Below are 16554 nucleotides of genomic sequence, written 5' to 3' on the forward strand. Positions count from 1 at the left end.
ATGATCAAAAGCCAAACTGGAGTCCAAGGGCAGGTCTGCTTCTAAAAATGAAGTGTCTGATGCATCTGGAGACTCAACAGGATCCGTAAGACAGTGGCTGTCAGCTTGGATTACTGGCCCTGACGATCTGTGTGGATGGTCAGGAAGAGACAGGGACTGTTAGGTGCATCTGGCCATTTTCTGCCACTCTGGACGGAGCCTCAAAATGGGAGGAAGGAACTAGCAGCAGGAGGAATTTCCTGTCCCTCGGGACACCCTCAGGTGCCTTGTCCTGATCATCGTGGATTTCCTGTTCTCTTCCCATCTTCTTTCCTGGGCTTGGAGCCAGGACCTTCTGGGCTCGGTGGCTGGCAGCTGTGGACCAGGTCTGGGCCTACAGATGTCAACTGACAACTCAAGGGAGGCTCCTGAGGGGATGTTGAGAGGAGGCGGGTCGAGGGACCGTCTCGCTGGACCTTGCTCCTTCCGAGGACACAGTTCCCGGGCTCTTACACAAGGCTCATCCCTTGAGCAGAAGACCAGGGGTATTATTCCCCAAGAGATGACCAACCCGCCCACCCCTCCACCCCCCCGCCAAGCTGGATGCTTTGCCACCCATTTAAAACATTTTGGTGCAAAACCATCTGGAATGGCAGAATCTCTGACCATGACAGTTCTCTGGCATCTAAATATCTGCAGTGGGCAGAAATTCCTATTCACAACAGGAGGAGGGTCCTTCTGCCTGAGATTCCTCTTATAGATGAAATTAACCTGCTCCTTCCCTTTCCATACCTGACTCTCGCACACCCCCCGCCCCTTGTGGTCCTGATCCCTGCCCACCACCTCCCACCCCACTCTGCATCAGAAATAGTGGGGCTTTTCTTATTTAGGGCAGATTCCTGACTCCGTTCATTTCTGTTTATCACCTTAGGCAAGGACAGGCTGGTAAATACAGACCTTACCTACAAGCTGCCTTACGCCAGGGTCCCTTTCTCTCCGTCTGTCCTACCTGACGCAGGTTCTCTCTGGACAAGGACACAGGCCTCATCATGCTGATCGCCAGACTGGACTATGAGCTCATCCAACGCTTCACCTTGACAGTCATCGCCCGGGATGGGGGTGGGGAGGAGACCACAGGCCGGGTCAGGATCAACGTGTTGGACGTCAACGACAATGTGCCCACCTTCCAGAAGGATGCCTACGTGGGGGCCCTGAGAGAGAATGAGCCTTCTGTCACACAGCTGGTGCGGCTCCGGGTAAGAGAGATGCCAGGGCCTCCTGCAGTCCAGCCCTCCTCCCATCCTTCCCTCTGTGCCCTCGTCCTGACCACCACCCTGCGGAAGCTGCCACGAGAGCCCCCAACCTACCATCCACAAAGAATTCGGCCCAGATTTGTGTCAGGCCTCTGAGCATTCCCTCCTGTCCCTGGTAACCGAATGGGCCAAGTATCTGTGTCAGCTTAAATTTCAGGTCCCCATTGAGCAAAGGGATGTCCTCCCCATCTCCCTTGGTAGGTGGCAAGCAGGATCTCGCATAAGGATCCCTATCTGGGCCCCTTGGTGGCTGCTTGGAATCGGGAACTGCCGCAGCTGGACAGAACCGGAGACCGTGGGGCACCGCCCATTTCACAGAAGGGGAGACAGGAGGGGAGACACAGTCCCCAGAGGCACAGTCCCCAGAGGCATAGTTGGAGTAGTGAAGCCAGGACCAGAACTCAGGACCGCACATTCCCAACATCCTCCTGCAGTGGGATTCCCCCCACACATTGTAACTCTGACCAGAGACTCCTTCCTGTCCCCACTCGCCTTCCCCACTGTGCCCACCCAGAGTGACAGGACCCAGAGCCTCCGTTTAGGATGGGTTTCTGAAGCTGGCAGGGATGAAGGCCAGGTAGCCGGGGTGGGCACGGCGGCAGGGGAGGGGGGGGATGCAGAGAAGGCAGGACCCACCCACCATGCCCGCCCTCCCCCACTCAGCTCCCGGTGCACCCAGAGTGGTGGGACGGCCTTGGGGGCCTCTAGGATCAGAGACATCTGAAAAGAAGCCCCAAAAGAGAGTCATGGGGAAAAAGGATCTCTGACCTCATTCCAGTGCATTCTCCCTCCATGTGGCATTCGTGCCGTACGCAGTGACACCGACCGTGTGCTGGGCTGTAGGTACACGGCAGTAATCAAGAAATGTAAGGTTTCTGGGGCGCCTGGGTGGCTCAGTCGGTTAAGTATCCGACTTCAGTTCCGGCCATGATGTCACAGTTCGTGAGTTCGAGCCCCGCGTCGGGCTCTGGGCTGACCGCTCAGAGCCTGGAGCCTGTGTCGGATTCCGTGTCTCCCTCTCTGTCTGCCCCTCCCCTGCTGGCGCTCTGTCTCTCTTTCAAAAATAAGTAAACATTAAAAAAGAAACGTAAGGCGTCTGCTTGCACGGAGCCGACCGTGTGGGTGAGGCCAGCAGAAACCGAACAAGAAGCTACAGTTGGGTGTGGAGGGGCGGACGGCAGGCTCGGCACAGGGCCTGCCTGGTCCAGAGGTCGGGGAGGGCCCCTGTGGGTGGGCCGTTCAAGCTGAGACTGAAGGCTCTAGGAGGTGGTCACACCGGATATGGTGGTAAGCCTCTCTGTCCTCGGGGGGAGCCCCGGCCTTCCCTTTCCCCGGGGTCTCCAGCTGACCTTCTAGATCCCCACGCCAGCTCCACACCCCAACATGGGAGTCACCCTCCCGCGGAGGGACAAGGAGGGCCCGGATCCCCCAAAGCAGGGGACTCTGGAGGGGGCCAGCCCTCCCTTCCCACCCGCCCTCTTCCAGCCCTGACCCCTGAGGGCTCACGGGCCCTGTCTGCACAATTCCAGGCGACAGATGAAGACTCGCCTCCCAACAACCAGATCACCTACAGCATCGTCAACGCCTCGGCCTTCGGCAGCTACTTCGACATCAGCGTGTATGAGGGCTATGGAGGTAGGTAGGCGTGCGGTGGGACCGAGGGCCCAGCCCAGGGAAGAGGGCCTGTGGGCCAGAGCAGGGCCGCACACTCACGCCTCTTCTCAGGATGGGGTGGCCATCTGCTTCCCAGCACCCTGGCCAACCCAGGAGACCGCCCCATAGCCCGTCGGCTGGAGCGACGCAAGCCAGGGATCGCCCTCCTGTGGGATCAGGATCTGGGTGTCTGATCAGCTACATCCGTCTGTGGGTGTTAGGCCATGGTCAGCCCAGCGTCTGATGTTACCACAGTCTGCAGGGCTGCTATTTCTTACCAAGCCTGTCTGGGCAGGTCCATGGGGGCTGGTCAGCCATCCTCCCGATCCTTTGGGTGTGCCTCAGCCGCCCCCCCCCCCCCCACACCAGGCTGTGGCCACTCCCTGCTGGGTCCACACACAGTCTCATACTCTGGACCTCGCCCTGCCTGCCCCGCCATGACTCCTGACTACTAGAACCCAGGCAGGGAATCGCAGCAGCCGCCTTGAGACCACCTGGTTTGGCAGATGAGGGGCACCCGAGGTCCAGAGAACAGGGAGCGACTTGCCCAAGGCCGTGTGGCAAAGGTGTCCAAGGAGACCCGTGTGATCTGGCTCCTGGTCGCCTCTCCTGGCCTCTTCTTTCAGCGCCTCTCTGCCCACACCAGAACCCAGCCTCTTTGAACCCCTTGACACTCTCTCCCCTCAGTGGTCATCTCTGTGTCTTTGCAGACTCTGTTCCTCCTGCCAGGAAAACCCTTCCTCCCTGTCTCTTTGCTCTGCCTCCCTTCGGCCATTAAGCCCATAACCTCTGGCTGGCTTTAAGGGCTCCTGTGGACGTTCCCTCCTCTGGGAAGCATCCCGAATGCTTGAAGATGAGTTAGGTGCCCCCAAGGCAGAACGGAGGTGCTTTGGGTGATTCTGAGTTCAGCACTCACCCCTCCTGCACCCCACGGTGGGGTCGGAGAAGTGTGGCTGCACAAACTGCGGTCCCGGCTCTAGGTGCTACAGCCTGATGGTCTCTATAAAATCTGCGTACCCCATTTAAAAACCTTAAGTTCCACGTCTCTGCCCTCTTGCACACCCCGGCCTCTTCTTGACCCTCCCTCAGGTTTTATCTTACCAAAGCAATAATTTTGCTCCCATTTGCCACATCCAAAGTGGTGACTTCATACTGTTGTCAGGACTTCGCAGACCACCAGTGACCCCACGCCCGAGCCACTGTGCCTTCCCTCCCCCAAATGGAAGAGCACCTATGGGAGAGTTCAGGCATGTGCACTGGGGAGGGGCATTGGAGGGGGACATCTCAGCTCCCTCAAATCCTGCCTTTCGTCTCTGCCCGCCTCTGGCTTTGTGTGCGTGGCAGGGGCGGGGGGCGGGGGGTCTTTACCACCTTCAAGCAGTGTTCTGCTGAGAGTAAAGTCTACAGCACCGTGCCCTGAGTAACCCCTCAAAGGGTCTAAGCAGTGCCCAGAGCAGGCCACTGGACGGGCACAGAGAGCCCACGGGGTAAAGGGAGGAGATGAGGGAGGGAAGAAGAGAGGAGAAAGTCCATGGGAGGGAACAGGCGGGGCCATAGGAGATGGAGGAGGGAGCTGCTGTCTGCACCCCACTGCTGGCATCACCCCCAGTAGCCCCGAGGCTGGGCAGTAAGTGGGTGCTTATTTGGAGGGAGAAGTGGCAAGAGACTGAACTAGACAGACTGAGGCATGACCTTGTCCTCTGGAGCAGCTCCCAGACTAATGGAGAGTGCCAGATAAGTAGGTGAGACAGACAGACAGATAAGCAGCCAATGGCACCCACCGGGAAAGAGCCTGGGCTCTGGATTCAGAGCCTATGCCTCTGTCATAGTCGCTAGCTGTGTGACATTGGGCGAGTTACTAAACCTCCCTGAGCTTGGTTTCCTCATCTGTAAAGCAGTGCTTATATTACCACCAAAACAGTTCACACCAAGTGTGCTCAGCACTGGGCCTCGCATGTACCAGGTGGTCAGTAAACCTAAGTCAAGACCACAAGGCCCCAAGAGTTCAGGGGAAGGAGGGGGAAATGAGGCAGGGCTGGCCAGCCCGAGCCAGCCACGTCCTCCCTGCCCAAAGGAGACCCCCGGCTGGATGAGCATCTAAAGTCTGCTTATCGGGCTCCACGCTGACAGTGCAGAGCCTGCTCGGGATTCTCTCTCTCCCTCTCTCTCTCTGCCCCTCCAATGCTTGATCTCTCTGTCTCTCTCAAAATGAATAAATAAACTTTAAAATTTTAAAAAGAAAAAAAGTCTGCTCAGAGAGGGCCTGGGGCCCTGTTCCTGTCATTTCAGTGATCAGTGTAAGCCGTCCCCTGGATTATGAACAGATACCCAACGGGCTGATTTATCTGACAGTCATGGCCAAGGACGCTGGCAACCCCCCTCTGAACAGCACTGTCCCTGTCACCGTCGAGGTGTTTGTAAGTACCCAGGGGTGCCCGTCATGCAGGGCGAGGGGTGGTGAGTGCTTCCCAGAGTGTTGGGGGCCCTGCCTGAGCCCAGTGGTGTCAGACCGTGTCCCCACATCCTCGGCTGTCCCCACAGCTCTGGGTGTCGCCCAGCAGACTGCCCCAATGACTGCCCCCAGCACACCTGTCATGCTGCAGCACCCAAGCTGCCTCCGAGCTCAGCCAGGGAGGCCCAGGCCCTGGGGTGCGAGATGAGCCTGACGGTCCCGCTCCAACTCCATCAGGGGCCTCGGGTCACCCGCTGACGGGGAACAGGAGCCAGGGCTCAAGCGGGAGGAAGTGTCGCGGGACTCCCTCATGTACAGCCATACTTTGTGAGGTCCGAGGAAATTACTGGAAGGTCATCTTCTCTCTTCTGTCTCTCCGAAACCAAACCACAGCTTGTCTGACATGAGTGCCGAGCACACGTGAGTGCTCTCCGGGTCTGAAATTATTAGTCACTGAATCTATCTCCACTCTGGTTCCTTCGCCCCGTGCCGCTCCCCCAGTGATCCCAGGGGTGCAGGGGCTCCAGGGGGCCTTTCCCCGCCGGAGACCTCCTCACGGCATCTGCACAAGCACACCCCCCTCCCCATCGCATAGAGGCTGCTCCCAGCAGCACAGGGTGGAGGTGTGTTGATGGCAGAGTTAGTGCATCACCGGCTCCAGGAGGATTAGATCAGATTGTCAGGTGAGGAGATACGATCTGCGATCTGACGTGCGCTCGGGAAAATCCCTTCCAGAGCGGGCGTGCTAGATGACCTTCCTGTCCCAGCCCGCTTCGCCGGTAGCTTCTGGCACTGCCCCACACCTGGCTTTACAAAGCCTTGTCCTCTCGACCCAAGACAGAGGCTCCAGGGCCAGCTCCTGAGCGTGAAGGTCCTTGTCTGGGCAGGGACCCCTACTGGCTTGCTGCATAGGATGGGCTGGCAGTGATGAGGCCAGGGCTGAGGCCCTGGGGGGAGCCCTGCAGGTAGGCATGTGGGAGCAGGATTTAGGGGTGGCCTCAGAGGGTAAGACTGGGCAGAACCAGCAAAGGGAAGAGCAGAGAGTCTGAGGCCTTGCTTCAGGGAGTGGCAGGAGGCCTCAGGGAGGGGGTGGGGTAGAGGGGGGCAAGGCTGGAAAAGAAGAGAGTCGCAGAAGCCTAAACACTCACTGCTTGCCTTTAACCTGCAGTGCAGCTCCCCCCTTTGAAGTACCGAGCAGAACCAGAAGGCTCTCCCTTCCAATCGTGACCACATCTTGGTTTTCTAACCCACATGACCCTGACCCTCGTTTCCCGGTCTTGATTAAACAGTGCCCCCAAAGCCCCCCAGTCCTGGTCACTCTCCTAACCCTGACCACCCCACCCATTATTTCCAGCCTGGCTGGTGTTCTCCGCCCAGGCAAGCAATGACTACCCCCCCACCCAGTCCCCAGGCAAGCAATGACTTCCCCCCCCAACCCCCATGTGTGCAGGTTTGCAGTAGCACATGGGCGAATGTGCCTGCGAAGCCAGTTCTGCCCTAAAGGGGGCGCTGTGGACAGAGGAACGTAGCTGTGGAGGTGTATGGTTCTGAAACGGGGCTCTGCCACCCGCTAGCTGTGTGACCTGGGGTCCTTAACCCTCTCTGGGCCTCAGTTTCTTCATGTGCAAAATAGGGATAATCGTGGTACTGCCTCATGATCTTATCATGAGGATTAAGTGAGATCATGCCGGTGACACTCAGCACCTGTAATGTTGGCTGTCGTCACGGCTGATAAGACAGACGTGCATACGATCAGCAGCATCCATGCCCAGGCTGTCTCTGGTAGAAACGGGAATTCCGGAGAACTCGGCCAGACAGAGAAGAACCCCCTGTAAGTTTGGGGAAGACGGATGAGGCAGAGGGTGGGAATAGGGGAGGTCTAGAGAAGTAAGGTGAGGTTGTTTTACACCAGCCCAGGGATGGGCAGGCCGAATTGGCCAAATGGAAACGAAAACTTCTTGAGCTCCAATAATATGTGAGGTGCTTGCACATTACACAATCTCTCTTAATCCCATTTTACAGATAAGGCAAGTGAGGCTCAGGAGGCGAACAGAGCGGGGGCCCAGATCACCAGCGCCTTCCTCACTTTTGGGCTAGCAAGTGGCATTTGAATTTGCTTCTGGTCCTAGTAAGCTAGGATTGGAATCCTGACCTGTCTGACTCCTGAGTTCACATTCTTCCCACCGCACTCCAAGGCCTGAAGCCCTCTGTGTGTGATTGAGACCCGTACTCCTCTAGGTCCATGGAAATTTCCTGGAGCTCTTCTTAAAATGCAGATTCTTATTTAGTGAGTCCAAGGAAGGGCTGAGGCTCTGCAGGCCTAACAAGGTCTGGGCGATGTTGATGCTTCGGGTCAAGGGACCACCCTTTGAGTAGCAAGGCCTTCCAAGCTCTGCCCTGATGGGATCTTGAGACCCAGGGACTATGCCAACCTGTGGTTCGGTTGAGGAACCCAGAAAGGGCCCCTTTCTCCTTTTGCCACAGCTTCTCTAGTGGAGCCAGGGCAAGCAGGAAGAGGGCGGCCAAGGAACCAAGCTAACCTTACATTCACCGGAATCAAAGAGTGGCCTCCCGCCCTGAGACCAGACAGCAGGGTCTCCATGTGCAGGGGTGGGTGGGGGCAGGAATCCACTTGGCCTGGAGCTACCTGAGCCCGGCAGAAGGGGTCATTTTCAAATCCCCTCAAAGCTGTCACGCAGGTCAGTGAGGGCCCTACGCTTTCCTTCCACGTGTGCCCCGGCCCCTGGCAGCAGGGGGGGCGGGGGGGGCAGTCTGGCAACAAAGACAGGTGCCACCTTGGCTGTGAGTGAACATCCTCTCTCAGGCAGGGCTTTGGGATGATAGAGTCGCTCGTGTCTAAGGACCACACTTGTGGGGCGCCTGGGTGGCGCAGTCGGTTAAGCGTCCGACTTCAGCCAGGTCACGATCTCGCGGTCCGTGAGTTCGAGCCCCGCGTCGGGCTCTGGGCTGATGGCTCAGAGCCTGGAGCCTGTTTCCGATTCTGTGTCTCCCTCTCTCTCTGCCCCTTCCCCGTTCATGCTCTGTCTCTCTCTGTCCCAAAAATAAATAAAACGTTGAAAAAAAAAAATTAAAAAAAAAAAAAAAAAAAAAAAAAGGACCACACTTGAAAAGGTCACCGCCTTTGGGCTGATTTTGCATGTGGGTGATTTTTAAGTAGCTGTCACTTGGCTAAGCTGCTGCCTCCATCCACCAAAGGGATTTTCTCTCAACTGGGGTGGGGTGGGGGAGAAAAACCCAGTGCAGATGAGTAGCTTATGGCGGCACTCACTGCACAGGCTGGGGGCGGGGAGAGGCAGATCGGGCCGACAGGGCTCCTGAGGGAAAAGGAGGCGGGCGAGAGGGGCCAGGTGATTCAGGTGATTCCTTTTCACCCACTGCTTGTTGGTTTTTAATAAAGAAGTCAAACTCGGTTTGTAGATTTCCCATTAGGGGACAATAAGCTTTTGTAGAGGGAGCCGCTGAATTAGAACTAATAGCGAATGCAGTGCCAGGATCCGGGGAAATATCACCGCTAATAAGTTTCTGCCTCGTGCTCTGTCACTGACATTCTCGACGCCGTCTCGTGCAGCCAAGCAGAAGGCTTCGATCTATCCGTATATGGGGCACCCGCGCTTGCGCCAGAGGGATGCCCAGGCAGGCTGTTGGGGCACCGGACGTCAGGCGAGTCCTCACGCCATGGGTTCTCTGAGGCGGGGGAGCTGCTGCACAGCCCAGAGCCCGGGGACAGGCGGGGGAAGAGGGGGAGCACCACTCCTTTCTGGGCACCCACAGTCTGGCAGGATGGGACTGTCTTAAGTCCCAAGGGGTGGACAGCAGCTTTGGTGCCTCTCTCTCTCTCTCTCGTCCCCCCTTTCTCTCGTTCATTGCTGCTCAGCAAGAAGGGACTCCAGCAAAAGGAGCTTCCCCTCAAAGAGCTCCCGGTTCCTTGGGGAATGAGGCCCTGGGGGGGGGGGGGCAGTGCCGCGAACACTGCGGACTCCCCCAGAGGCCACCGCCCCAGTACCCCTGCCCCCGCTCCCTGGCTCCCAGAGGAAGGGGAGAAGGCTCTGAGTCAGGTGGGCCAGTGGGGGCTTCCTCCAAGAGGCCAACAGGCAGAAATTCTCACTGATTGATTACAAAAAGCCGTGGGTGAGGACCAGAGTCTTCAAGGTGGGGGGAAGTCGCCCCTAGCTGGGCAAGAGGGAGACAGAGGAGCCAAGAGGAGGCAGAGGCTGTGCCTGTTCAGCCCCTCGGCCCACACCGGCCCTGACCACTGCCCCGCTGACCTGCTTGCTGGTGAAGGCTGGGCCAGATGAGGGACTGCTCAAGACCTGGACGAGGTGGGCTCTGGGAAGCCACCTGACCCTGCCTGCCTGCCACTGCCCACTTCTGTATCCTCCGGGCCAGAGTGCTCCTTGCTCCCTTCATTTCTGGGGGCCAGGAGGGTTCTAGAACCTTCCACCGTCATCCTGGCGGAGCTGGGAGGGAAGTTGCAAGCGGGCATCCCCAGCGTGGAGGACGATGAGCTGAGCAGGAGAACAGGAGCGAGCTTGGAGCTGCACCAAAACACCAATGGGGGAGCAGGGAACCTGCTGCTTCCTGCTGCCTTCATTCTCCATCTTCCTGGCCCTCACACGTCTCCCCAAGGCCTGTCCTCCGTCCCCGTACTATAGCCCAGCCAGGGGAGCACCTGGCCCCTTCGTGACACCCCACTTGGTTCTGGTCGTGCGCCAAGGCCAAAGCCCCTCAGTGCCAGCCACGCCCAGCCTCCCCTTGGCCGACAGACCAGCCCTGCAGGCCTTCCTGTCCCCTCCAACCTGTCTGTTTCCCTTCCAGGATGAGAACGACAACCCGCCCACCTTCAGCAAGCCTGCCTACTTCGTCTCCGTGGTGGAGAACATCATGGCAGGTACGGGCTCGGGCGGGGGAGGGTGTGAGGGCATGAAGCCAACAGACACCCCCATGACAAGCGAGGGGAGCCTCTGGAGAGGTCCAGTCATCTGCCAGCCAACAGCCATTTACAGAGCACGAACCCCTACTATGCGCAGGCTCTCCGCTGGGTACTTGGTCCCCACTCTCCTGCAGCTGCAGCCTGGTGGGAATGGTGACCCATCAGTAATCCGACAACCTTGATTAAGTGAGTGTATACAGAGTACTGATCACAGTGCTGTGAGGCAGGTCCCAGGGCCAGGGTGGCCAAAGGGGTGGCCTGAAAGGATGCTGTGCGTACCTACGTGAGAACAAGAGTGGGCCGCTCATCTCTCGGCTGCGTCTCTGGTGGCAGGGCCCAGCTTGCAGACCCGGGGCCACCAGCTCCCCATTCAGGTTCCGGGGGACCCGCTCCGTCCTTCCTGACGGCTTCACCCTTACACCCAGGGCGGACTGTTCTAGTGGGGAAACCGCCCTATCAGGAATTGCTGTAGCATCCAGAGGTGGCAGGGGTGACCTTCTGTGGCACCATGGAGCCTTCTCTAGGGAGTCTCCGGGTACCTTCCTGGTATCTGATGATTTTTCTGGGTGCGTGCCAGGCTGTGCCCAGCCTACCCTTCCCCGTCCCAGTCGGGCATCTCCTGGAGAATAACACTGCTGAAGCTACCCCCGTACACTCCCCGCTGTCCCCGCGACCTCTGCTTAGGAGAGGCCTTCGTCATGGCACTTAGTCCGCTTCCAGCTTGTGCTTGGATAAAGGGTGTGTCAGGGCCCGTGTACCTGTCCTCCTGCTCAGGGTGAGACCGAGAGTCGGATTAGAGGCTTCACAATCCCCAGAAGGGGCCAGAATGACCTGCCTATCTCACAGCCCTCTGCCTGGCCCCTTGGACCCCCAGAGACTGTTGATTCACGCACACAATAGTAACGGCAGCCTGTGTCTCAGAGACAGCTGCCACGGGCCTGCACCCTGCATGGGCCTGCTTCCCCTCCCCCATCCTTACCAACGACCCCGCAAGCTGGCTTTCTTTCCAGGTAGACCCATTTCACAGAGGAAGAGGCCGAGGCTCAGACAGTTGCCAGAGGGTCCCCTGGGGTTCCAGCCTGGGTGTCATACACCGAACCTCCTCGGTGGGGCAGTCGGGTGGCAGTGGGGACAGGAGGGGGCTGGAGCCCCAAACCCGACCGATGAGGGTCTGGTGAGCACAGCTGGGAAAGGCGGATCCCCCCGACCCCGGATTTCAGGAGATGGAAATGAAGGTGAGGGCCTTCATTAGACATTACAGGGAAAATAAAATCCCTTATAAATTCCCTTGTGAACGAGATGAAACAAGACCGAAATTGAATACGGTAAATGTGGCATCATGTAACATGGGGCTTCATTTCTTTTTGACTCAAAGCCAAAGCTGGCCAGTCTGAGTGTATTGCACATGGCGAGCGGCCAGAGAGAGGTGGATAGCAGTGGTGGGTCGCCAGCTTCTGGCACAAGCCACCGCCACCGCAGGCTCCGGGACCCCTTCGTGGAGCCTTGTCCCCACGCAGCCCAGGGAGCTCTGGAGGTCGAGCCTCCCCGCCTCATCCCTGGGTGCCCCAGCAGCAGGCTTCCTGCCTCCTGAAGGATGGTCACCAGGAGGTCCCGGGTCCCCCTCCCAAGGCCTGGGGCCACAAACCCGGGGTGAGCGTTCCCCACTTTGTCTCCTGGAAGGGGCCACGGTGCTGTTCCTGAATGCCACGGACCTGGACCGCTCCCGGGAGTACGGTCAGGAGTCCATTATCTACTCCTTGGAGGGCTCCTCCCAGTTTCGGATCAACGCCCGCTCAGGTGAGCACCCCCCCCGCCCCGTGGTCCCCATCACCTTCACCTCAGGCCGGCTCCCCACGCCCAGCCCTGGTCCTGCTCCTGGGCCAAGTTCTCTCTCCCTTTCACAGGAAGCCCTCGTGTGGAGCATGCCAGCTTTGAGCGCCTGGTCTTATCCCTGAAATATTAACCTGAGTGTGATTACTGATCCTACACGCCCCCCAAAAAAAATTGGAACGTGAATGTATCCACTTCAGGGTATCCTTCAATGGTGAAGAGCCCTGTTAGGTTTAAAATGTGTTCCATTTTACCAACAGCTGGCCAACATGCCACCCTTTGGGGGCTCTCTTTCCTCAAGCCTCCATGTCCCCCTCCCTCAGCGGCTGACCTATTTGCTGAACTCTGGCTTCTCCTCTTAACACTGTGTAAGCCTTGGTTTCCCCCCTGCAGGACGAGGATGGTCACGTTAGGGGTGTAGTGTGGGTCACGTGAGTGATTGCAGGGAGCGCTCATAGAGTGGTCCCTGGCATACAGTAAGTGCTGACAGAATCACATCTTCATCATCATCGTCTTTGGTCTTTTCACCCAGAGGCCCCCATCCCCGGCTCCCTGGTCAGCCCATGGAGCCCTCACCTCTCTTCCCCCTTTCCCCATACGCCTCCCGCCAGATCTCTCTCCCTTGAAGCTGGGAGGGGGGGGAGGGGGAAAAAGCAACAATAGACCCCAGATCAGAAGCTGGGAAGGGATATGAGGCCCTTGGACATTCATTCATGTATTCAGGCTTCAGTGGGGACCTGCTCTCCACCAGGTGCCATGCTGGGTGCTGGGGCGCAGGATGGAATCAGACATGACCTGCCCTCCTGGGGTTCCCGGCCCATTTAGTGGACATGCAAGGCCCCCCGCTTCTGAGTCCCCGATTCTGTATTGTAAGGGCACTGCCGATGCCAAGTGGGCCAACCCTGAAATCTCAGTGGCTCAACACAGCAGAGATTCTAACTCACACGGCGGTCCAGCACCACGTCCAGTGGACAGCCTTCCGCATGGCAATTCTGGGACCCAGGCGCCTTCCCCGTTGTGGCTCCAAGGTCACTGCAAAAAGGAAGAGAGCCTGGAGTGCTGTCGAAGGAGATGTCTATGGGCCAGGCCCGGAGGTGACATATGTCACTTCTGCCCACATCCTATTGGCCGGAACCAGGCAACGGCCCCGCCTAGATGAAGGGGGCCTCGGGAAGTGGTTTCTGGCCTGCCAGCCCCTCTCAGGCGGTCATGCTCCCTTAACACAGCTCCTTCAGCTATGAAGGTGTGTTTTCCTCAGAGCTCCTTGGTCAAATTAGCCAGGCCTGCTCCACAAAGGTGGCCTTAATTGGATCTAATTTCCCAGACAGGGGTAGCCATCTATCACACCGACAAGTTCACGTTGAAACTTTTCAGAGATTAATTTCTTCCTTGCCCTGCCAATTAATCGACACCACCCCAGCAAGGAGCACGGTGTGGTGGGCAGACCTTTGCCAGTCTTTTGTTTTTGGCCTCAGCACCTTCACTGTCCCGTCCCCATGCTCAGCTCCCCTCTCAGCCCTGCACAAGCCAGACGATCTGCCAGTGTGGCAGGGAGGCAAACGTGAGACATCTGGTCCAGCTCCATCGTTTCATGGTAGAATAAGCCAAGCACAGAGAAGTTGAGTAACTTGCCTGGGGTCACACAGCGCAGGCAAGAGGGATTAAAAAAAAAAATAAAAAAGACAGTCCCTGCCTTGGGGGTATTCTCACAGTCTATTGAAAGGAAATAAGCCTTTTCTGAGTGTGGAGAGCTTGACCTGTAGTTACGTAATCCTCATAACAGCTCTGATCCGAAGGCATACTAATACCCACTTTACAGATGAGAAAACTGAGGCCCACTTTTCCAAGGCTGAATGTGTAGAAAGGGCCGTTAATCAGAATTCAGATGTGGGCCTCACTGTCCTCAAGGCATCGCTCTTTTCCATAGCCCATGTGCGCTGGTAAATGGCCTGCCTACCATGACGCCCTGAGGCTGGCCCACCTCACAGCTGCTCCTGAGAGCCAAGTTCAAGCATCTCCTCCACTCTGTGTTCAGTGCCATCCAATCAGTAGCTTACAGTGGCCCTGGTGGGAGCATTACAACTTGAAAATCAGCAAATGCCTTTTTGTTCTTGTTTTAGGGAAGCGGTTGTCAAACACCAGCACGCCACGTGACCCGGCGTGACCTCCACGTTTTAGTTATACCAGAATACAAAGAAAAGCCAAAAACGGGCTGATAAATGATCCATTTTTTGAAAAATTTGTTTAACATTTATTTTTGAGAGACGGCAAGCACAAGTGGGGGAGGGGCAAGGGAGAGAGGGAGACAGAGGATCCAAAGCAGAGTCTACCACGAGCAAAGAGCCTGATGCAGGGCTCGAACTCACGAACTGTGAGCTCACGGCCTGAGCCGAAATCAAGAGTCGCAGGCTTAACCGACTGAGCCACCCAGGTGCCCCGATGGTCAATTATAATTGCTTGTATTTCATGAAATAACTCGTTTATACACTGTGGGGAAAAGAAAAAAAAAACACCTCAAGGCAATATAACCACGTTACAAGGTAATTAAGGAAATTCTTTTATAACTGTTCTCAATACACTGTAAGTTACTTGTCCAGTAATGAGTCACCAGGGTGAACATGTGTGAAACATACATTTCAGTGCTGTCCTGTAATAAACAGCGCCAGGCACTGTTCTAAGCCTTCTGTGATGTCAACCGAATTAATCCCTCGACAGCCCTATTACTTTTCCCTTTTGACCAGATAAGGAAACTGAGGCACATAGGATTTAGGTAGCAAGTCTCAAGTGATAGGGCTGCTAAGATAATGTCAAAAATCTTGAGAGGTCTTTTGTGACCTGTCGTATTCTCCATCCCCTAACGCCATTATCGGCCCAGATTTTCCCACATTAAAAAATGACTTTCCGATCAGAAAGGTGTTGCCACCTCTGGCTTCTGGTTGCCAAGGCATAGGTGCTGTCCCCTGTCCCTTCACGAGCGTCGCCTCACATCCCAGCACATGCACACACGTGCAAACACATGCTGGCAGCTTGTGCAAACGGCTTCACCCCCTCTCTCCCTCCTTCCCTGCTCCCTCCCTGGCCCGCCCAAACCCTCCCTCCTGCAGGCGAGATTACCACCACCTCCCTGCTTGACCGTGAGACCAAGTCTGAATACATCCTCATTGTACGAGCGGTGGACGGGGGCGTGGGCCACAACCAGAAAACCGGCATCGCCACCGTGAGTGCCCGCCCCCTGCTGTGACCCCTGCTCCCCAGCCCATCTTTAGGGTGCACCTGTGTCCTGATGCCGTGTGAGGCACGTGGGAGCGGGGTGAGGGTGGCAGTTACCAACTCACTGTCAGCCAGGGTCAGCCCTAGGAAATAAAGGCATTCCCACCTGGGACGTGGTGGCACATGGGAGGAGCAAACGTCCCCCAAAGACCAGTGGGGCAAGAAGCAGAAAGCGTGCGCTCCATAGGCCCTTCCCTAGGGGCTCCTACACGGGGCACGTATTCCTGCCAGGAAGAGTGGCCCAGAACAGGAGGCAGGGCCCCCAACCCTCACCACCCCTCACCTTGGTGCTGAGAGATGATGCCTAGATTTCCCTACCATGAGTAAGCGGGACCCATAAAGGCCTAGATTCCCCATCCAAGGCCTGGTCATCCCACCGAGGTGCCTCAGATATAGGAAGCTAGAGAAGGGACACCCGAGGGTCCTGACCGGGCTCTGGGCTGCATGAGAGATGGGGGGCAGTGAGAAGCAGGAAGACGCGCGGACCACTCACTCTAGCCACCTCCCTTCCATGACCCTCCCCTTGCTTTCTCTGGCTGCCCCTCGGGAGCCCTCCCCGACCTCTCCGCACGGCCCTCACCCTACCCACCGCAGCTGCCCCTCATCCTTGCCCAGCCAGAGGGGCTGGTGTCAGTATTTCTTGGCCAGAGGCTTGGCAGAAAAATCCCCAGTACCCCGTTCAGTCATGGGAGGCCCCTGCTAATAGGATTCTGAGCCCTATAAATAATTTACGTGGGTGGCAGGGGAGCAGGGAAATTGCTTGGCTGGTAGCTGAGACTGACGGAATCTCAGGGGATTCTACTAGGTCCCCCCACCCTGTCAGTCACCTTCCGCCAAGACAGGGGTGGGTGAGAGAAGGCCCAGGTTACAGGAAGTATTTCAGGGGTCACTTCCTTCATTCCTCTGCTTCCTGATGGGATAACACCTAAGCTGTCTCCTGAAGGGACCTGGCTCCCTCCTTGAAAGCCCAGGCCTGCCCCAAAGCCCCCAAAGTGGGTGGAACCAGTGGAATTAATGCAGAGATGCCCCGCAGGCACCCGAGTATGTCCCCCTCGTGGGCACTGCCCTGGCACAGCTCAGCCAGGTGCCTCCCCCCTCACCCCCTG

General features: G+C 57.3%; 1 protein-coding gene across 7 annotated transcripts in view; it reads left to right on the top strand.

Moving 5' to 3' along the window:
* The window catches only part of CDH23 (cadherin related 23), a 416047-nt gene that overhangs the window by 286990 nt on the left and 112503 nt on the right, over window positions 1-16554 (top strand). For all 7 annotated transcript variants that reach the window (XM_045439537.1, XM_045439536.1, XM_045439540.1 and 4 more), the window contains 6 exons: window positions 998-1235; window positions 2822-2927; window positions 5235-5362; window positions 10234-10306; window positions 12029-12145; window positions 15283-15395. In XM_045439537.1, the coding sequence (XP_045295493.1) occupies window positions 998-1235; window positions 2822-2927; window positions 5235-5362; window positions 10234-10306; window positions 12029-12145; window positions 15283-15395 (775 nt within the window). The remainder of the gene's footprint in view (window positions 1-997; window positions 1236-2821; window positions 2928-5234; window positions 5363-10233; window positions 10307-12028; window positions 12146-15282; window positions 15396-16554) is intronic.

The sequence above is a fragment of the Leopardus geoffroyi genome, chromosome D2 (assembly GCF_018350155.1).
Source record: "Leopardus geoffroyi isolate Oge1 chromosome D2, O.geoffroyi_Oge1_pat1.0, whole genome shotgun sequence".
Lineage (NCBI taxonomy): Eukaryota > Metazoa > Chordata > Mammalia > Carnivora > Felidae > Leopardus > Leopardus geoffroyi.